Source organism: Leptidea sinapis, chromosome 24 (assembly GCF_905404315.1).
Source record: "Leptidea sinapis chromosome 24, ilLepSina1.1, whole genome shotgun sequence".
Lineage (NCBI taxonomy): Eukaryota > Metazoa > Arthropoda > Insecta > Lepidoptera > Pieridae > Leptidea > Leptidea sinapis.
The window spans coordinates 4,914,216-4,937,602 of NC_066288.1; the positions used below are offsets into that span (position 1 = coordinate 4,914,216).

Below are 23,387 nucleotides of genomic sequence, written 5' to 3' on the forward strand. Positions count from 1 at the left end.
ATACGGTATAGGATAGGGAAATTAAGCCAATGAAATACTTGTTTCAGTTTCAACTGCATAATACTATCTCATAATTTATCAGTTACAATTCTGGGATCGGGGACGAAATTTTACAAATAGCGGCTGTGTAGCACGTAGTACCACGTCTGAGCTAAAAGTTATTTCATCATGCTTGGTAACTGGTTCCACCTTAAATTTCCTTAACAATCCAGACAAGAACGTTTTCATTTCCAGCATCGCAAACTTTTGACCTAAAATATAAAACAAAGATTTTTTTACGTTGTATAGTATGATTTTTTTTATATAAGAAGGGGCGAACGGGCAAGAGGCTCACGGGGTGGGGAGAGGTGAGGCAACCGCCCATGGACATCCACAACAACAGGTGTCAAGAGATTTGTGCCGGCCTTATAAGTGGGAGTATGCTCTTTTCTCAAAGGTATTATGATATAATTGCGCGTCTTTTCCATTGGGAATATGGGAGACCACATCTCCAAATGCTTCCGCTTAATAAAATCCTTAGGCATCTACGAAGATAAAAGTGCGGAAACTGAAAAATAATCATCCTCACCATTCAGGTGTGTGGCGTTAGCTTTCTTCTAAGTACAACAAAGTTTTAGAATGAAGTTACTTGCCTGGTTACCGAATTCCAGTTAGCAGGCTAGGAAGTATTCAAACACTTATATACTCAGATTTGAAGGGCGCCCTATATTTGGGCCCTTTTGGCGCCCTGTAAGTGATTCCTCCATTTTTGCAAAAGAACGGTAGTTAGGGTGATTTTTAGCTTCTAGATAACTTTCCATCAGGTAACCAGTATAATCCTTTCTCTTCCTATTCCCATAAAATTCTGAATATAGAACATGACAGATTAATTACTTTGAGGCATACATAAACGAGTGGGCTCCTTAACACAGGATGTTGGCTAGATTATGGGTACCAAAACGGCGCCTATTTCTGCCATGAAGCAGTTCCGGTCTGAAGGGTGCCGTAGCCAGTGAAATTACTGGGCAAATTGTGGTGCAGCTCAGAATTTTTGGGGTTCAAGAATCCTTAGCGGCATTTCAATGAATGGACAAGGCGTATCAATTACCATTAGCGGTACGTCCTGCTCGTCTCGTCCCTTATTGTCATAAAAAAGTATTTTGAGACATTTAATATTTAGAGATCAAACAATTTCGTTCATTTCAAGGTTTGCTTGCTACTATGATCAAAGGAATAAAAAAATAGATATAGTAGGTACCTATGCAATTTCTTTGTCCAGCACTAAAAGGTACGTAGGCGTAGCGGTGTCGCTTTTGATGATTTTCTGGCAAAAATCTTTCTGGTATAAACTTTTCTGGTTCCGGATATAAATCTTCACGATGATGAAGATCGTAGATGAAAATATAGCAATCTATCCCTGATGGTAATGTGTAACCACCTAAAATGAGACATTGATTGTATAACGAGTAAATCATTTTATTTAAGGAATAGTTGAGAGTCCGAACATGAAGTGACATTCACTTATTTGTTTAAAAGTTTTAAAGATATTATAGCAGGTTGTTTGTAATATTTCATATGTCAAGACTTATTTTATTATTTAACAATAAACAATCAACAATTAGAAAATTTATTGAATTAGGCGTTACTTTGCGGAAATCCATAATTTTACAAATGATTTAAGTTTTCTTTAGTGTTAATTCCGCCAATATTTGTTTTTAAAACAATTCGACACGTGTTTCCAAAATCTGGCCGTGCCAGATTTTGGCGAGACAACACGTCCTGAGGATGCCTCGTGTAGAGGCGAAACACGTGTCGAATTGTTTTAAAAACAAATATTGGCGGAATTAACACTAAATAAAACTTAAATCATTTGTATAATCAACAATTAAGCTTATACATATCACTAATTTGACTTGAACTTTTTGGCTGTAGGTAGTTTATGTATCTGGCTGGTTTTAATGAGATTAAAAAGGTTTGAGAAATCTCAAAAAATAAAAAATAAATAGTAAAAAAATTTTAACAAAAAACAACCAACTTCAAAAAAAAATATTTTTTTTTAGTTCCAAAACAATAGATATATTATGCACTAAAAAGTAAAAAAATAAGTGTGTATTTTTATACAATCTACTTAATTAATTCTAGTTACCCCACTCTCGTCTCTCGCCTTGTCACGTTGCGCGTGAGACACAAGCACATCAAATTCAAATTCAAATATTTTTATTCAAAAAAAGGATGTGAAATCACTTATTGAAAGTCAAAAAACTACCACCCATTCCAAAATGAATGCCTCGAGAAGAATGGGCGCAACAGACTCAGCGGGCTTTTTTTTTCATCGAATAAATATGTTTACAAAGTAATATTGTACAATTAAACTTATTATTTAATAGCCTGAGGGCGGTCACTCCATTCCCAATCTGTAGTATCATTAAGAAAGTCATTTATGTTTTAGTAACCTTTACCACACAAACGTTTTTTAACAATTCTTTTGATCTCTATCGATCATCTCACCTTTAACTATGTATTACGGTAGGTAACTCAAGTATCCGGATAGCATAAAAAGATTCGGCCGAGTATCGTTAATTTGCTCCTAAGAATTGAAGAGTTCAGTTACTTTGTAATGAATACCATAATCAGAACCTAACTAAACTATCTTTGAAGTATATCCATTCCAATAAAAAAAGAATCATTAAAATCGGTTGGCGCGATGTTGAGTTATTCGTCATTTGTCGCGCACATATTTATAGCAAATTTAAGACTTTTATGGTTTTCTCATAGATGCCATTATCAGATCTGGACCAAATTACAATGGGACCACACGAAAAGCACCAGCTTTCAAATAAAAAAAAGAATTATCAAAATTGGTTCACCCAGTTGAAAGTTCTGAGGTAAGAAACATAAAAAATACCGGCGAATTGAGAACCTCCTCCTTTGGAGTCGGTTTAAAACGTTGTTTTCAGCTATTTTTCATTAATGTCAAAACTAGTGAAGTATTTGAAGTATTTAGATACATCTTAAAATTTCATTACAAAAAATAAAATGCAACATTAGCCGCAAAAAAAGATTATGACATTATAGACCCAATATAGTGTTAGTAACAGTAACACAAAGTTTGTTAACAGCCGTTTTCAATAACCTATCTATCCTTACTTTAACTTACGGATACATTGCTGTCAATGCCTGCCTTTTAATGTCAAGATCTTACCTATCCATAGTTATGTGCAATATAGCTATAGTCGTTATTGAAATAAACGTAAAAGAATAGATTTGTCTACATCTAGTAAGTTAAACTAAGAATAGATAGATTATTGAAAATGGCCGTTAAGCGTTTTAGCTCCGGGAATTTTAATATCACAGATGAATATCGATGCATCTCGCACTATTGCGGATAAAATGTACACTATTTTTGTAAAAGTGAAGCAGGATCGGCATATAAGTAATTACTGCATAGTAGATAAGCTGGGAATTGTCCACAAAAAAAGCTTTAACCCATTGGATAAAAGGTAAGTTACCAAAAAAGCTCGGTATTTAAACCCATTAATATTTATGAGTACTAACTAGTAAGTACTTCCTTATTTCTTCGACGCAGTGACGATTTTTATTTCAAGGTTTTTAACAAAATTTGATGCATTTTTGGTAACAATAAGCAGAGGTATATATTTCCTAAAATTTTTCTTTGGGTGACTGGCTATTACCAAGGTGATTAATAGGACGAACAGTTTCCTTCTACAACGCAAAAACTATAGTGATATACAATGATGTTCTATACATACATCACTACATAGTAAAGACAAAGTCGCTTTCTCTGTCCCTATATCCTATACGCTGTAATCTTTAAAACTACCCAACGGATTTTGATGCGGTTTATTTTAATAGATAGAGTGATTGAAGAGGAAGGTTTATAATATGTATAATAACATCCATTAAATAGTGGAGACACACTGTTATTTTTGAGGTTTCTAATGTGATGTAAATAATTACATTTTACCCGCATACATTCAGGTTTCGGTTTCGGTACGGTTCAGCCAAAATAATGTACTAAGTATTGTACAAATTGAAAAGGTCTATAGAAAACTCCGCAATAGTATATGTCTATCACTTATGGATATCCCACAATAACATTTTTTTGTCATTTAATTGTTACGAGAAATACTTAATGGCTAATTTTCGAAGCGATTTTAACCAATACAGCACTAATCCTTATCTAATTAAATACCTTAAATACATTGTTGCTTTAATATAGATCTATATGGCCCTTTACAGCATATGATTTAAATAAATATTTTCGAAGATATTGCAGATTTAAAAATTGCAATGTATCAGTAATTATCATTTTTTCAGTGAATGACATAGGCAATATTATAGTTTATACCCTTGCGAAGCCGGAGCGGGCTGCTAGTTGGTGATATAAGTAAGACCCCATAGTAAAATGTTTGTAACCTGCGTTACCGGGGCCCCATCGGTGTGAAAGAGCTGAGTGGCAGACTGAACAAGTGAATAGATGCTGACGCTGAACTTCGATTGTCTATAATTTAATATTTTTATAATTCACTTTCGCTCCAGTCTTGTTATAAGTAACACGTCATATTTTAATATCATTGTAATTAGTTTTGTGTAATAAATAATAATTTTTAAAAAGACCTTTTATGATCGTCCGAACATAACTGGCGCAGTCGGTAGGATCGCGGCACTTTCAAAATCAAGTGAACGGTTCTAATCGTAATAACCGCGATCGGGATATAAGAACCTAAAAGGACGATTAACGGGAATTTCGGAAAATTGAAAATCCTGTTCTGGGGCAAAGTCCGGCGGGAGATGCAGAGATTTCGGTAAGTACTCTTTTACTTCCAAGTTCCTTTGCTCTATTTCCTGTCGTAAAATTTTTTTTTAGATATTATTTTAATCATTACTTCAAATTGGAAAATAATTTGAATTTTATATGAACATATATTTTATTGTGTGTTGTCGTTAGGCTAAAATCGCCACGGATTTCACACGGATATAGGATACTTCGTAGAATTATTGCATTGTTAAGTAAGGCTAGGGTACAGTGAAAGCTATAATGTCTCTTAAAGATTGCGATAGTGTTATTAAGACTATGGGTGATTTAATTCCGAGATATAACGGTAACCCCAAAACATTAAATTATTATATACGAGAAGTAGAGAGCGTTATTAGTTTAATAGAGCCTGGCTGGCAAGCGCACCCCGTGTTAATAAGTTTAATTAAGAGTAGGCTTAGTGGCGCAGCTATAGATGCTATAGCGTACGAAAACTCACTGGACTCGTGGCCGGAGGTTAAACATGCGTTATTAAGACGTTTAGGAGAAACGAGAAACGAGATCCAAGTAATGCAGGAACTTACTCGAATGCGTCGCCTTAAATCGGAGGACGCCGAAACATTTGGAAAACGACTTAGGGACATATTAGATACATTATTTACAGTCGGAAAACATACCGATAAAAGTTATTATGAAAGTATGGTAATAGAACATTATATAAGTCAGTTAGAATTTAACGTAGGAATAGGTGTTAGGATTATGAAACCCACGTCGTTAGAGCTTACGATTGTTGCGGCTAGACAGGAGGAAGCTAAACTAATTTATTATAGGCAAGCAAATCCTGGTACAAATACTGCATCTACTTCGCAAATAAGACAGAAAACAGATCATTCTAGATTATTCCCACAAAATAATTATTTGCGTTCTATTAATAATAACCCTCCACGATTATTCAATCCTAATTTTGTACCCCAACAAAATAATATGAATTCACAACAACGACAGCAGTGGATACAGTCCAGCCTGCCTTGGAAGAATTCTCACCAAGGTCACAAGACTTCAGGTAATATACGTAATAATTTTGGACATCAACCCAATATGCCTCAACAAAATATAAATCCGACTCAAAAAGTATCAGATGTAAGTATGAGGTCCGTCAATAAGCCAGAGAAGCCACAATTTGCTTTCGAAGAGTTGTTCTACACCCCGAACGACTACTATCAGGTAAGTAACCCAATTGATTATGATCACCACCAGTATTTTGAGGAGCAGCCACCTTCTGAAGAAATTCATGAACAAATTATTGGGGAAAATCAGGCAATTACCTCATGTGATGAACTGGATTTTCGGGATGGCAACAACACAGACAACCAGAGCTAGTAAAACTGAATCATCACTATAAAGATCATTTGCCCTATATCGAGATACCTGAATATAAAGGTAAGTTTTTAATAGATACAGGAGCCTCGATCGATGATATCACCCGACGCTATAATCGGTACAATTTTTGAACATTGTATAGATCATGAACCTTTTGAAGTTAAAACTGCGCATGGTGTTACTAGACATGACTTAGTAGCTCACCTTCCATTACCACCGGTTTTTAATAATGAATTATTCCACAAATTTCTAATCTTTGACTTTGATCCTAAATATAAAGGTCTAATAGGGCTAGATTTGCTTAAGGTCTTATGCAGTAATATAGATATAAAAAATAAAGTATTATGTACGTCAAGCGCAACTATACCTATTAATTTCGATTACCCAAAAAGAAATATTAGTATTGAACCAAGATGTCAAAAATTAATAAAGGTTAAAACAAATTATGTAGACGGCCAATATTTGCACGAAGATTACTTTTGGAATAATGGTGTAATTTCTCCTGCTGCAATTATTAAAGTAGAGAATGGTTATTTTCGGACGTCTGTACTAAATTTCAATACTGAAAAAGGGTTTATAAAATCAACAGCTCCGTTCGTGTTAGAGCCTTATTATAATAATAGTACGGAAACTTCTTGTGAGCTTCATTCAATTACTACTAGATCAGAGATAGATAGAGAACTTTGCAAAAACTTAGAGAAAATTAGAACACATCACATGAACGAAGAGGAAAAGCGAGTAATATCACGTTTATGTTATCAGTACAGAGAATTATTTCACTCTGAAAATATTCCATTAACATTTAACCATTCAGTGAAGCATAAACTTAGGCTTACGGATGAAACACCTGTATATGTTAGAAGTTATAGGCAGTCTCCGCAACAACGCCAAGAGATTCGTAATCAAATAGATAATCTCCTTAAACAAGGAATAATTAGAGAAAGCATTTCTCCATGGTCATGTCCTGTGCATATTGTACCAAAAAAAACAGATGCATCAGGAAAAATAAAATGGAGGCTTGTAATAGATTATAGAAGACTCAATGACCGTATAATTGAAGATAAATATCCACTTCCAAATATTTATGATATTTTAGATAGGGTAGGTAGAGCACAATATTTCACAACGCTTGATTTAGCTAGCGGATACCATCAGGTGGAAATGGACCCTAGTGACATAGAAAAAACAGCATTTTCAACAGAAAGAGGTCATTATGAGTTCCTTAGGATGCCATTCGGTTTAAAGAATGCGCCTAGTACTTTTCAGCGTCTTATGGACCATATTTTACGAGGTGTAGATAATGTATTTACTTACCTCGATGACGTAATTATAATTTCTACATCATTACAAGAACACATACATAAGCTAACACAGGTTTTTGAACGTTTTAAAATGCATAATCTCAAGATACAGCTAGATAAGTCAGAGTTTCTCCAAAAACAAGTGACATTTTTAGGCCATGAACTTACAGACCAAGGCTTAAAGCCAAATAGGGACAAAATTAAAGCAGTGCTAGACTTTCCACTTCCAAAAACGCAGAAGGAAGTCAAATGTTTTCTAGGTTTGGTTGGATACTATCGAAAATTTATAAAAGACTTTGCAAAACTCACGAAACCTATGACCATATGTCTCAAGAAAAATCATTCAGTCATTCATTCACCTGAGTTCATAGATGCGTTTAACAAATGTAAACAAATATTAACAAATGCACCTCTATTACAATATCCAAATTTTGATGAACCATTTATTCTTACGACAGATGCATCAGAAGTAGCAATTGGTGCAGTACTGTCCCAAGGACGTGTGGGTTCAGATAAACCAGTCGCGTACGCGTCTAGAACTCTATCTGAAACGGAAAATAGATATTCTACCATAGAGAAAGAGCTGTTAGCGATCATATGGGCAGTAAAATATTTTAGGCCGTATTTGTATGGTAGGAAGTTTACCATATACACCGACCACCGTCCGTTAACTTGGTTAATGTCACTTAAAGATCCAAACTCAAAATTAACACGCTGGCGCTTAAAGTTGGCAGAATATGATTATCAAGTAGTTTACAAGAAGGGTCGGCAAAACACTAACGCAGACGCATTGTCAAGGGCAAAAATTTTTCATAATAGTATAGATTCGTTAGCAGTCAACTTCGACGATAATGATGATGATGAAATAATAAATAGAATATTTGAACATGCACGTAGGGAACAGGCAGGCGAACTGCAAACGGACAACCTTGAAGTAAACGAAAATGTCACACCATCAATTATAGTCACAGAAGGAGATAATATAACGGTAGCAAATGACCCTGAACAACTCGTATCCACTAATCACACACAGCCAGATAATGAGAACAGGGGTATACCTATAATATCTGACGCTATAGATAGACAACAAAAACAATTTCATATTAGGTCGACCCCAGGGTCAACTTACCGCATAGAAAATAGGTCAACAAGCTCTAGGCAAGTAATTAAAGATGTGTTTATCCCTGTAAATAATACAGAAGAGGAAATAATTAAATTCTTAAAGGAACATACTGTAGCAGATCGAGTATTTCACTGTTTTTTTCATAATGAAGAGTTATACCTTGCATTTTCACGTGTGTATACAACAGTATTTAACGACAGAGGTCCAAAATTATTTAAGTGCACATCACGGGTAACCTTAGTGGAAAATAAAACTGAACAGGAGGATTTAATAAAACAACATCATATAGGAAAAACAATTCATAGGGGAATACAAGAGACATATAAACAACTCCGTAGAAAATATCATTGGCAAAATATGTTACTTAGCATTCAAAAATACATCAATCAATGCGATGTTTGTTTGCGAGCTAAATATGAAAGAAACCCACTGAGACCACCTTTGGCTTTAACGGACACGCCTACAAAACCTATGGAGCATCTCTTCATGGACTTATACTCCACAGGTGGGGCAACTTTTTTAACAGTTATAGACAATTTCTCAAAATTTGCACAAGCCATCAACCTAACTGCATCAAGTAGCGTTCACGTAGCAGATGCACTATTACAAATATTTTCTGTTTTCGGTTTACCCATGAAAATCACTACAGATTCGGATTCGAAATTTGAAAATGATTTAATAAAAGAGATCTTTGCATTACATGATATTAGCATACATTTCACAACCCCTTACAACCCTAACTCAAATTCTCCAATAGAACGATTCCATTCCACTATTGCTGAAATAATAAGAATTCAGAGAATGACAAATAAAGACGATCCTATGCCTTTATTAATGAAATATGCACTTATCGCCTATAATAATTCAATTCACTCCAGTACTGGGTATACACCACATGAATTAATGTTTGGACATACAGCATCTAGGAATCCACTTGAACTGTATTACCCGAAGGAATTCTATCAAAATTATGTTCTAAAACATAAAAATAACGCAGAAGCTGTACAAGAGTGCGTTACAGCATACATGTCTAAAAATAAGGAGCAGATAATTAGCAAGAGGAACCAGGCAGCACATGAAGCGGCTTTCAAGGTAGGTGAAACTGTTTACAAACAGGTGGCAAAAACGGCGCGAGACGACAAAACAAAGCCTACTTATAAAGGTCCGTATAAAATAATTCACTTGCATCCTAATAATATAGCCGAAATTATTGGTAGTCATCCGAATGCCAAATCGATAAGAGTTCATTACAAGCTGCTCAGACGGCCTCATCTTGTTACAGGATCTTCATCTCAAGAGCCTTCATGCTCTACGCAGGAGCCCTCGTGCTCTACGCATCAGCTGACGTAGTTATAGACTCAATAGATAATACAAATGGCATTGTACTCATTAAAGAAGGGCAAGTATTTAAGCAGATCGATTCCTTCAGCCTAGTATGTGTATACAATATTACAGCACTTCAATCTTCGTCACTGAAATTACTTTCACTTTTTATGATAACAAAGTCTTTAGAAGTAAATACAGTATCCGGAGATTCGCATAAAACATACAAAGATCAGTTAAATTACACTTTTACTTTGGTAGATAAGAAACTTAGCTTATTTAGATCTTATTCTAATAATTATAGAGTTAAGCGAGGATTAGTAAACGGGCTTGGCTCAATAGTAAAAGCAATAACTGGAAATTTGGACAATAATGACGCAGAAAAAATAGAACAAGAAATTAGTTCTATACAGAATACCGTTAATAATATTAAAAACAAGCAACAAAAATCATTTTTTTTGGCTGAAAATACTATTAAAGAATTTACCTCAGAATTAGAAAAGATTAATAAGAATCAGAATAAACTAGCCTCGATAGTTAATAATGTTTCTAATAGTTCTAATTTAGTTTATAATCAATTACATTTTCTAGATATATACGTCCAATTAAGTTTTAGTTTACAATTAATTTTAAATAAGCTAATGATATTAGAAAATGCAATTACGTTTGCCCGAATGGAAGTCATGCATCCTAGTATAATTAATCCTCATAATTTAATCAATGAATTACTAAGTATCAAGGAAAACTATTTTCTCAACCCAATCTCGGAAATAGGTATACGTACAATAGATGATATAGAGAAATCTGTGGTGGTTAAAGCTTATAAAACAATGCACACACTAAATTTTATATTAGAAATCCCCTCGGTTGACCTCCAGATTTATGACCTTATTCACCTGTACTCCATCCCCGATAAACAAAACCTTACGATAATCCCAAAATCCAAATACCTTGCACTTGGAAGTGAGGGGTACGCTTACCTTGATGACGGATGCCGGCATATCTCCGAGACTACACTTCTATGCAGCCAACTAAATGAATTGTCTATAAAGAAAAATGAAGACTGCATCATCGCACTGGTGCAACACAAACCTGCCAGTTGCACACTAGCTAAAATGGTTTTGCGTAGTGGGAAAATTCAGAAGATCAACGATAACAGCTGGATTGTTATTCCAACAACGGAAGAGCTAGTGAGGAAAATGTGTGATGGAAGGACTCATTACGAAAAAATAAAGGGACCCCAAATCATTACTATTTCAGAAGGATGCGTGATTCAAATAATGAATAGAACACTTCAAGCTCATAGAAAATTTCTAAATATGAATGAAATTATACCATTGCCACATCAACAAGACTATTCATATAAGTCACCAGCTGATTTCACTTTGCATATCGAGGATATATCATTAGACAACATCCGTGGTCTTATTAACCAGGCACGAGAGGTGGAAAATCCAGATGAAGTTAATCTGCCCCTCATCATGGCGACTCCGAGTTGGACTACAGTAATATTATACTTCATAGGCTTCGTGATAATATCCAAAAAGATCTATCAATGGCTTAAGAGCAAGCGGATGAAGCCTAACCCAAGAGCCAGTGAAGAAGCCAGCGAGGACGCTGGAGGAAGCTGCAAGTTACGCTTCCATCTTGAAGGGGGAGGCGTTACCGGGGCCCCATCGGTGTGAAAGAGCTGAGTGGCAGACTGAACAAGTGAATAGATGCTGACGCTGAACTTCGATTGTCTATAATTTAATATTTTTATAATTCACTTTCGCTCCAGTCTTGTTATAAGTAACACGTCATATTTTAATATCATTGTAATTAGTTTTGTGTAATAAATAATAATTTTTAAAAAGACCTTTTATGATCGTCCGAACATAACTCCTGTCATGAAATTTGTCAAATAAATATTTACATGGCTTACTTAAAACAACTTCATCCTTGAGACGTCTCGCTATAAATGGAACCGGCGGGTAAATTCTTAGCGACTCCATGATACAACAATGTAAATACTTCATTTCATTAAGATCTTCCAACGTCGGCATTCTATTGGATTCTTGAAATATTTCTTTTAATTCTTTATATATGTTTTCCTGAAATGATGAAAAGGCATAAAAAGGCATAAAAGGCATTTATTTTCTCAAAATTGATTCCTTTAGAATTCTTTTTGATGTCATTTCTTATACTGCTAGATACTACTACCGCTTCGGAAACAAATGGCGCTCTGAGAGAGAAGAAGCGGCGCAAGAAACTCTCCCAGCATTCTTTTTTTGCGCTCTTTTCAATAAAAATATACAATATTGTACAGTTGCTATAAAATAATCACAATCTAGTCCCAGGCTGTCCGATCATTTAGATATTCAGCAGTGGAGTAATAGGATTTACGACAGAGCCATTTTTTTATAAAACATTTAAATTTATTTATAGATAATGCCTGAACAGTGGCTGGGACTTTATTGTAGAAGTGTATACATTTACCCTTAAAGCTATTATGTATCTTATGAAGCCTACTAGAATTAGTTACAAGATATCCCTTATATCTAGTGTAATAATAATGAAAATCACTATTAAGAGCAATGCGATGTTCTCGTTTTTACCACAATCACCAATCATATTAATAATTCATTAAAATTTGACCTTGTTTCTTTATTCAGATTTATTTACTTAATGCGAAATATTAAGAAATATGGCGCAATTTCTTAATGTTGCATTTTTGCTTTATAGCCAAAATTTCACGCACAATCGATCACCTGAACTGTCAGGGAGCAGATAATTTAAGAAATGCTCTGAATTATGTTGGGTTCTTGTTACGTTACAAGCATAGAAATCGAAATAAGAAGTTTTTTTTAGTGAAAATTAGGGACGAGACATCCATTACAATGCAGCGCCGCTCAAGATTATTAAGATAAAAAAATTGCGCTCGTCACCTTGAGACATGAGATGTCAAGTCTCATTTGTCCAGTAATTTAGATTCGGCGCCCTTCAGACCGAAACACAAGAATGCTTCACGGCAAAAATATGCGCCTAGACTATTTCTATAAATAAGTTACAAGTGAGATAGCCACAGTTAAAATATTATCGCCTCACAAGTCTTGAGAAGTGATTTTTTAATTATTATTGATAGGAACTCCGGAAGTGAAACAACGCGTATATATGGTGTATTTCACAAACTGTGGTATTCTCCCACAGACTGCAATTGTAATAAAATAAAATACATTACATACAGTCATTGTTTCTAAATTGCTGTTTTTTGATGAATACATTTAAATCATTTTTTAACAATGAGACTCTCAATTAATTCGCATTGTCGTTGCAGGAATCGTCGGTCAGTTTAATAATCATGGTCTGATTACATTTATAGAGTCATTTATGTTTAAGCTAAGATCTCCATTGACCGTCTTTGTAGAGTACTTATGCCTTTTTGTGTCTGCTTAGCAATGGGGGACATATTGCCTATTATTTATAATTGAATAATTATGCCTATTTGGTGCCTATTATTGAATTAAATCTATGCATTTTATTTAAACATAAAATTTGTATAACATAAGTTTTAAAAATCTACTAAACTATAATGATTTATAAATAATAAATTATTTTGTAACTTCGGTTGCAAGGAATCATTGTAATCGGCGTATCTTTGTAAATCTAATTTAAATGACAACTTTTTAATTTAGACATGGCAAACGGCCGTCGGCCATATTATAAAAGTAATTGATCAAAAAGCGGCCAAGTGTAAGTCGGACTCGTAAAGTGGACAACCCACGAAATTTATAGTTTTTTTATTTGTGTATGAAACTGTTAATGTGGTTCACAGAATACATCTACTTACCAAGTTTCAACAGTATAGTTGAAAAAAAGTGGCTGTAACACACGGACGGACAGACAGACAGACATGACGAATCCATAAGGGTTCCGTTTCTTGCCATTTGGCTATGGAACCTTAAAAAGGGGTAAGGTGTGATATTGACTTGTAGATTACTTGCGTTTTGCATGACAACCGTACCAAATGCTAGTATTATAAAATATTCTTACCTGTATCTCTGGCTCATTAGCAATTCTCATGACCGTAAACATCAATGACGTAGCTGTTGTATCGTGACCCTGAAACAAAACAAAACACTTTACAGGATATGTAGTAGTACAAGTACAGAAGTCTCACTCCGAAAAATCAATTAAAGTCAAAGGGACTCTTTCTGACATGAAATAAGCTGTAATTAAGATCGCACAGCGCTATTTACCTACATTTTTATTAACCTAGAAGTTGCCTCTCTTTCTATCGCATGATCCTTACCTCTTCTGACGACATTAGGGTTAACTTATTTACCATAAACTGTACCTACCTAGTATAAGGTCAACTTATAAAATAGATTAGTTTTTTCTATAATATAAATAGGTTTGTAATTGTAATTTTAAATTAATATTCTTTCTTTGTCAAATCTACATTAGTAGCAGATAGTAATGTATGCGTTTGAAGACCATAATATTATTATTAAAAACGAAGAATTAGCTCTCGCGGACACCACTGTATTTCTAGGTATAACCCTCGATAATAAGCTTCAGTGGGGCCCTCATATTAATACATTGTCGAAGAAGCTCAGTTCTGCAGCATACGCAGTTAAAAAGATCCGTCTCTATACAGATGTAGCCACAGCTAGACTAGTCTATTTCAGCTACTTTCACAGCATTATGTCTTATGGTATACTGCTGTGGGGAAGTGCTGCAGATATTAACATCATCTTTGTGCTGCAGAAGAGGGCTGTACGTGCAGTTTACAATATGGGTCCCAAAGAATCACTCCGTGAAAAATTTAAAGAGATAAGTATAATGACCGTCACTTGTCAATATATTTATGAAAATCTGATGTATGTGCACAGGAATATTAACTTGTTTAAGAAAAATAGCGATTGTCATAAGTTTAATACTAGGAATAAAGATAAGCTTGCTGTTACCACTACCAGGCTCCATAAAGTTGATAAATCATTTAAAGGGCAATGTATACGCTTCTATAACAAACTCCCAAGTGATATGCTTAATCTGACAATAAACAAATTTAAAAATTCAATTAAAGGGAAACTTTATAAAAAAGCTTACTATAAAATATCGGATTACTTAGATGATAAAAATGCTTGGGAATGAACATGCTCTAACTCTGTCTTAATAAAACAAAATATATATTATAATTTTCTAGAGTATAAGTATATGTATTATTTTTACAAACTACATTATGTAGCTCTTATTATTATAAGAAACCTTAAATTGACGATTCAAAATGATCAAATATGATCTCAATGAATAAAGATATTTTGACTTTGACTTTGACTTTGACTTTGACCACAACGTCGTCAAACCTACTTAGTATAGAAAATAAATTGGTAGCTACGAGTATCATGAATGCTAATTTCATTATACTAATAATAACCTATTAGATTGCTGCAGCGTCTTTTCCTAAAAAATCCTCCTGGATTAAAAAAATAATTTTGAATAGCAATCGGTCGGACCGGTAAATTAGGTGACGAACAAAGCTCGATAGCCTCTCTGTAGAGGCCGCCGCGCGTATTTACGAATTCGATACCTACACAGGGAGTGAGACAGCCCAAGGGAAGAATGTGAGCAATTCCTACGATGGTGAGGTTTGTATGGATGAAGTGAAGTCAAAGGCCTCAACATAATATACAAGTGGGAAATCATTTACTTAGTTGTACTTAGTGCTGTCGTAGAGTAGAAAAAATGGCAGAAGCACTTTTCGACAACACTTCACTTAATACTTCGTTTAGTATTAAAAGGTATAAAAGGCATTTATTTTCTCAAAATTGATTCCTTTAGAATTCTTTTTGATGTCATTTCTAATATACTAGATACTACTACCGCTTCGGAAGCATATGGCGCTCTGATAGACAAGAAGCGGCGCAAGAAACTCTCTATTACGATTGCCCAAGCCAAGGCTATATGAAAGAGAAAGCCAAATAAAATTAAATAAACAATAAATTTTTAATATGAAAGCGAACCTCAAACATGAACGTATCCACTTCTTCCCTTATTCCTTTAAAATCAATTTTTCCCTCTCTCTCGTTCTGTAACAAAAGATCCAGCATAGCGAGTCGACCTTTCTTGCCGTAAACCTCGTCATCCTCTGTCATTTCTATAATATTTTTATTTTCAAGATACTTCCTCCGATTTCTTATAACATTTTCAGTAAATTCATGTAGCGTGGCGAGAGCTTTTGACTCTCTGCGAGCTACAGAACTCAGTTTATAAATAAAGTTATTGTAATACCAAATCCGGCAAAGTCTTTCAACGACGCACTGTCCAAGTGAATAAACTGCATTAAAATATTTGTCAATGCCTGTGTTCATCATGGTTACATCTACATGTTCAGCCATAGTTGTTTCTGTAAGGGGACAAAGATTAATTATAGTATTAATATTTACAATTTATAGACTCTTTATTATAACCGTTTTCGAAAAAGGAGCTTCTCAATTCGTCGGTATGTTTTATTTTATATTTTTTTACCTCAGAACTTTCGACTGGATGAACCGATTGATGTATTTTTTTTATTTGAGATCTGGTGCATTCCGTGTGGTCCCATTGCAATTTGATCCAGATATGACAATGGTATGCAAGAGAAAACCATAAAAGTCTTAAATTTGCTATAAGTATGTATGCTACAAAATTACGAATAAATCAATATTTCGCAAAATGGTGTCGATAATTCTTTAATATAATTAGTTATGATAAAATTATTATTTTTGGAGTCGGTGTCAGCCAAGGTAGGTTTGTAACTACATACATAATTAAAAATAAAGAAGTGAGTGCTTGAGTCTCACGTGAACGTGAGGACACCGATTCTAAAAATAACAATATTAATAATTTAGATAGTATAAAAATACGAAATATATTTTTTTTACTTTTTAGTGCATATTATATGATCTATGTTTTGAAATATTGTTTTTGAAGTATGCTGTTGTTTTTGTTTATTTTTTATAAATACGAAACTAATCGTTTTTAGTATTTTAACAATTTTGACGATCTCTTGGTGGAGTTTTGTAATTGTTTCACCAACAGATTAGTGAAAGAAACATTGCGTAGGTACGTAAAATTTAATGTGCTTCTGTGGAAAATGGCAAATCTCTTGTATTTCTCTACGAATTTTCTCTTCGTTTAGTAAAAAGATATCTCCAGCGTATTATGCTAAAACCCGACGTTAGCGGAAAATAAAATTAGGTTTTACCAGCACCATTTATACGCATTTACGTTTTTTATTGGACGCCCTTCATATAATTTCCTATATCATATTTAATCAGCAACGACATTAACTCAAGAAAATATAAATAAATAAATTTAACGACAAAATGTTTATCACGAGCGTTAAGGGTAACTTTAATAAAAATCTGTACTTTTACTAATTGTTGTACTTATTAAAAAATAACAAATTGTTTCCCTGCAAGCGTGTTGAAAAACGTCGTATGAAACGCGTGTGATCATGACACTCTCGCTCCCCTTATTGTGTTTGAGTATCATTCGATTCATACCACCTCGAGCTTAATAACCTATACAGGGTAGTTTTTTGAGAAGGGCGGTGATGGCCAAGTCGGAAACTACGAGACTTAGAGGAAAGTCTTAAAAGGATTCATGCCCTCGATTCATAAGAAAAGAATAACTTCACATTGAGTTTTTTTTAATTTCTTGAACTTTTGACGGAAATCGAAATGATTTTTCAAAAAAATTACACCTAATATAGGCCCAATAGACTCTGTTGCTGATAATGATATTATATCGAGGATAAATCCTTTCAAGGTATCAAATGCAATAAGGTCTTTTGAGAGACGTATAAACTTATGCATTAGAGTCAACGGGAACCATTTTGAGCAACTTAATAGTTAGGTTAAAGTGAGATATGAAAAGCAATGTGTAATACAAATCTTTGCAAAGTTTGATCCTTAGCAGAAACAACGTCCTATGGTTCAATAATACAGGCTGTAATTTTTTTGAAAATTCATTCGGGTCGATTTCCGTTGAAATTCTATAAACTAATATATTATTATTGATTTCTTATAAATCGTGGGCATGAATCCTTTTTCGACTTTCCTCTAAGTCTCGTAATTTCGGACTTCGCCATCACCGCCCTTCTCAAACAACCATTCTGTATAGCACACTATTATTAGAATGTATTATTAATAATAATAAAACAATAATGAACAGCCTAATAAGTTAATATGTTAACTAATATTACGTACGTACCACACATTATTTTCAAGGTGTAGTTGCGTATCAAAGCGCTCAGATCGGTTTTCTCATTTCCAACTTCATCACTTACAATCTCGAAGAACTGTTGCGTATGATCCAGAAATGAACGGAAATATTTTTTAAGTATATTGAAATGAAATGCTGGTGTCAACATTTTGCGTCTCTCCTGCCATTTTGCACCTATGGTAAGTAATAAAATAAATGTTAACCCTTAACTACTGTACGGTACTTTGAAGACCATCTGATGCATCGATAAAATGTAACTTTGATGATAAGTGCAATTTATTTATAAACATTCGAATGATATAGAACTAATAAAAAAACAGTAATAATAATCATAGAAAAATATTTATCAACCATACCGGTAATGAAAATTACAAAGACATTTTTAAAAATTAACACAATATTCATAGAATAAGGATTGATCTCTATTCTTTTTTATAATAGCTTTTTATTACGGTAACTATTAGATGCTTGTGTGCGTGGCATCTTGTCTTGACACTCAATGCCGTCTTTCAAATTTTGTAACATACGCTTCGTGTTATTTTACATTGAAATTAATAAAATACAAAGTCTCGTGCCAGATTTTGGCGAGACAACACGTCCTGAGGATGCCTCGTGTAGAGGCGAAACACGTGTCGAATTGTTTAAAGACAAATATTGGCGGAATTAACACTAAAGAAAACTCAAATCATTTGTATAATTATGGATTTCCGCAAAGTAACGCCTACTTCAATAAATTTTCCTAAAATACAAAATACTTATTGATGATATGTGATCTCAGTGTCTTTCTTATTTCTTGTAGTATTATTTTTACAAAGCAATTTTTACTACGCAACCCGGCATTTTAGTTTCAATTAGCAAAATTTAACAGAACATGTGGCACGTCGACGTCACACATTGTTCGAGACAGGCTCGAGTACGCCCACTTGGGCGTAGTATTAGTTGACGCACTTTGCAGTCAGCGGAGACCAATCCTTAATCTATATATATGTATTATATTTATTTATAAATCCAAAGATTACCGTTGCTGACAAGAAGTCCTTCGCCAAGCCATGAACCAAGAAATGTGTAAGGACTACGTTTTTCAATAAATCGTGAGTTTGACAATATCGTCTGCAATGTAAAACAACTTTAGTATAATTCAGTTATTATTTTTCGTTAGGTTCTATAGATATATACTACTGTAGATAATTCAAAATAAGTACAGGTAATCTCCCCTATATTAAAGTTACACGCGTTATAAGTATTTTGTGGGGCGATGTATATGCTTTTACAACAAGATCCCAGAAAATGTTCAAAACAAAAGTATTACGTTATTCAAAAGAATTGTTAAAAAACGTTTGTGTGGTAAAGGTTACTATAACATAAATGACTTTCTTAATGATACCACAGATTGGGATATGAGTGACCGCCCTCAGGCTATTAAATAGGTAATAAGTTTAATTGTACAATATTACTTTGTAAACACATTTTTTTTATGATAATAAGGGACGAGACGAGCAGGACGTTCAGCTGATGGTAATTGATACGCCATGCCCATTACAACGTAGTGCCGATCAGGATTCTCAAAAAAACCCAAAAATTCTGATCGGCACTACAATTGCGCTCGTCACCGTGAGACATAAGATGTTAAGCCTCATTTGCCCAGTAATTTTACTAGCTACGGCGCCCTTCAGATCGAAACACAGTAATGCTTACACATTACTGCTTCACGGCAGAAATAGGCGCCGTTGTGGTACCCATAATCTAGCCGGCCTCCTGTGCAAAGGAGCCTCCCACCGGTATAATGAACATTTATTCGATGAAAAAAAAAGCCCGCTGAGTTTGTTGCGCCCATTCTTCTCAGGTCTGAGGCATTCATTTTGGAATCGGTGGTAGTTTTTTGACTTTCAATAAGTGATGTCACATCCTATTTTGAATAAAAATATTTGAATTTGAAAATTTTAATATAGAGGTTTTCGCGTATAACTTTACATTTTACAACCTGGTAATTCGTAATAACAATAGTAATAATTAATCATAATTCGTAACAAGTATTTCCACTTGTTTGCTATTTTATTAAGGTTTTTAAGGTTTCATACTCAAATTTAATAAAATAATTTAATTTTGTAACACTTTGAAACATGTACAAAGATACGCGAAGCTAATCTTGAACTGTACAAATCAGTATTAATTTCACAGTACAGAAATATGTATGTGGGCAATCCTCGCAAATGGAATGGAATTGCCCCAATAATTTTAGGAAAAAAAATTATATATTATGCTTTATACATACTATATTCATAAATTAGAAATATAATGTAATAAACAAAACCCACTCTACCCCTCGGGAACCAGAGCTTAAAACTGGCACCTTAGACCAGACCACCTCCTTTGCACAGGATGCCGGCTAGTTTATGGGTACTACAACGGTGCCTATTTCTGCCGTGAAGCAGTAATGTGTTAGCATTACTGTGTTTCGATCTGAAGGGCGCCGTAGCTAGTGAAATTACTGGGCAAATGAGACCTTACATCTTATGTCTCAAGGTGACGAGTGCAGTTGTAGTGCCACTCAGAATTTTTGAGTTTTTTCAAGAATCCTGAGCAGCACTGCATTGTAATGGGCAGGGAGTATCCATTACCATCAGCTGTACGTCCTGCTCGTCTCGTCCCTTATTTTCATAAAAAAAAACACGCAGCCAAACTAATTTGAAAGCAGTAGTAGATACAACTTAACCCCTAGTACAATCGACCGGTGGCAGTACCTCGCGTATTGTAATGCGACATGCGATAGATTGGCGAAAAATTTTGAAGTGATTTAATGAAATTTTCAATTTAAAAAAAGGTATTAAGGTAGGTTTTTAATTGTTTTTCTAGCAATTTTTTGTGGGTTTAAATTACAGATTTCAAAAAAGGGATATGTACCCTTTCATGCTACACTTACCTCGATATCATCAGGATCATAAATATTAACAATTCCAAAATTGAATCCATAAAATTTGGTGATTCCTTTATAATCTTTATACAATTCTCGAGATTTTAGAAAAAGTTCTTCTGAAAATGTTTAAGCAACATATATTACATCATTTCATCTTCATAGTCATATAGTCAGCCGGAAGACGTCCACTGATGGTCAAAGGCCTCCCCCAAAGATCGCCAGGATGATCGGTCCTTCACTGCCCTCATCCAACCTACTCCATTATTTGTTTACATAATATTTATAAGTAGTTAACCTTTTCGTCCCGGTAAACTCTGATCGCACGGTATTCCTCAGATTGCTGTAATTGTGTCGCTAGCGTTCTGTATTATTTTACGTATATTAATAAATTGCTTATAATAAGAATGATTTGAGTGAATCTATCAGAAAGCTATTGAAACAAGCTTTCAGACCATGCCAAAATAAACCTTTTTAAAAACAAAATAAGGATTAGAACTTGGTGAGGAATAGTGTGCCGTACGGCACTGCGGGTTTTGGTGTGTCAGAAAAATCTAGTGCCGGAATCTTCATCTTTCTGTGCGAATCATCTTAATATACTCATTATTTAAAAAAAATCGTTACAATATTTTTTTATTGTAACAAATAGCCAGGGAGTGCTCCATTCCCAAAGTATCATTAAGAAGTTAAGTTAGTAAGTCTTTTCTTGGACTACGTATAAGCTTTAACAACATGATCCTTGAAAATGTTCAGAACCATTAGGAAATTAAAAAGAATTTGTAAAAGACGTTCAATTGTTAAACATAAATAACTTTCTCAATGATACCACAGATTCGGATTGTAGCGACAAGCTATTTAAATAATAAATTTTATTGAAACGATACCTTATAAAAAGACGCCCCCCGAGATTCTTGCGGCTGTTTCTCTCAGGATTGAGGTATATTTTCGTATGGGTGAGGAATACTTTTGTAACGTTCAATAAATATTTTAACAATAATAATATTTTAGTTTCAATTTGAAAGAAGTGAACAAAACAGGAAAGTGTAAAGTTTGTCTTACAATATTAATGCGGCTACATACCAATTAATTTATATAAAAAATATCAAAAGATCGTAATAAAGAATATTTTTTAATTTGAAAATGTTTTTCATTTAGACCTACGTGCATGTTAGACATAATCGCCGTTATTAGGCCGTATCGTTTGATTCGATTCTTAACGATACAATATATATTTCTCGATTTCGATTCTTATAGATACAAACGTGACCGCCGTCAGGCTATTAAATAATAAGTTTAATGGTACAATATTACTTTGTAAACATATTTATTCGATGAAAAAAAAAGCCCGCTGAGTATGTGGCGCCCATTCTTCGGAGACGAGCGCAATTGTAGTGCCGCTTAGATTTTTTGGGTTTTTTAAGAATCCTGAGCGGCACTGTGATGTAATGGGCAGGGTGTATCAATTACCATCAGCTGAACGACCTGCTCGTCTCTTGCTGTCATAAAAAAAGGCTAGATATAACAATAAAACTAAAAATCTTTTATCGCAAAATAATTTTAAGAAATTACCTGGTGATAAGAGGAAAGTGACTGCTGTGCCGATAAAAAGTGACCCTTTTGGCCCTGGAATTTTGGACATTAACTCCGCTTTCCTAGACTTTTTATTATTAAAGGAATAATTGTAAATAAGTAAACAAAATACAATAACTATTAACGTGAATATCATAGTGATACAATATTACTACTGAAATATATTAAGAATAAATTATGTGATAAAAGTCCATTGCTTTGTTGACTATCAAAATGACAAACATATATATAAGAAAAATTATATCTACACTAAAATGAGTAAGGTTTGTTTGTATATCTGTATCAATTTTAATCGTTACATCAATATATGAAAGTTACATGATGCTATGTATAGAACGTTATTGTTCAGGTTGAGGTGATACATTATACACTATATTTCCAGATTTCTTTTTATGGAATAGGAGGACAAACGAGCGTACGGGTCACCTGGTATTAAGTGATCACCGCTGCCCACATTCTCTTGCAACACTAGAGGAATCACAAGAGTGTTGCCGGCATTTAAGGAAGGTTTACGCGCTTTTTTTGAAGGTACCCATGTCGTATCGTCCCGGAAACAACGGACAAGAAAGCTCATTCCACAGCTTTGTAGTACGTGGAAGAAAGCTCCTTGAAAAGCGCACTGTGGAGGACCGCCATACATCCAGATGGTGAGGATGATATCCTAACTTGTGGCATGTCGTGCGAAGGTTGAATTCAGAAATTAGGGATCTCCTTGTTAAATTCAATGGCAAACGCAAGTTGTGAAAAAAATTC

At 34.3% G+C, this 23,387-nt stretch overlaps 1 protein-coding gene across 2 annotated transcripts; it reads right to left on the reverse strand.

Annotated features, from left to right (window-relative positions):
* Positions 1–38: 38 nt before the first annotated feature.
* LOC126971609 (cytochrome P450 4C1-like) lies at positions 39–22,810 on the reverse strand. 2 transcript variants are annotated; one of them, XM_050817960.1, is made up of 9 exons: positions 22,614–22,810; positions 21,054–21,160; positions 19,153–19,243; positions 18,122–18,307; positions 15,889–16,271; positions 13,916–13,984; positions 11,808–11,976; positions 1,238–1,417; positions 39–251 (listed from the first exon to the last, which is right to left on the reverse strand). In XM_050817960.1, the coding sequence occupies exons 1-9, from the start codon at positions 22,768–22,770 to the stop codon at positions 79–81; spliced, it is 1,515 nt and encodes a 504-aa protein (XP_050673917.1). In that variant the 5' UTR covers positions 22,771–22,810; the 3' UTR covers positions 39–78. The 2 variants fall into 2 exon arrangements, with proteins under 2 accessions (XP_050673917.1, XP_050673916.1); XM_050817959.1 differs by having other exon boundaries at positions 21,054–21,163; positions 22,614–22,809.
* Positions 22,811–23,387: the final 577 nt, after the last annotated feature.

Excerpts from the sequence above, each read along its gene's own strand:
- LOC126971609 (XM_050817959.1), bottom strand. The coding sequence starts at position 22,770 with ATGATATTCACGTTAATAGTTATTGTATTTTGTTTACTTATTTACAAT. Across the intron at positions 19,244-21,053 it reads ATGATCCTGATGATATCGAG|ACGATATTGTCAAACTCACG; the intron begins GTAAGTGTAGCA and ends TTTACATTGCAG. Across the intron at positions 16,272-18,121 it reads CACCTTGAAAATAATGTGTG|AAACAACTATGGCTGAACAT; the intron begins GTACGTACGTAA and ends GTCCCCTTACAG.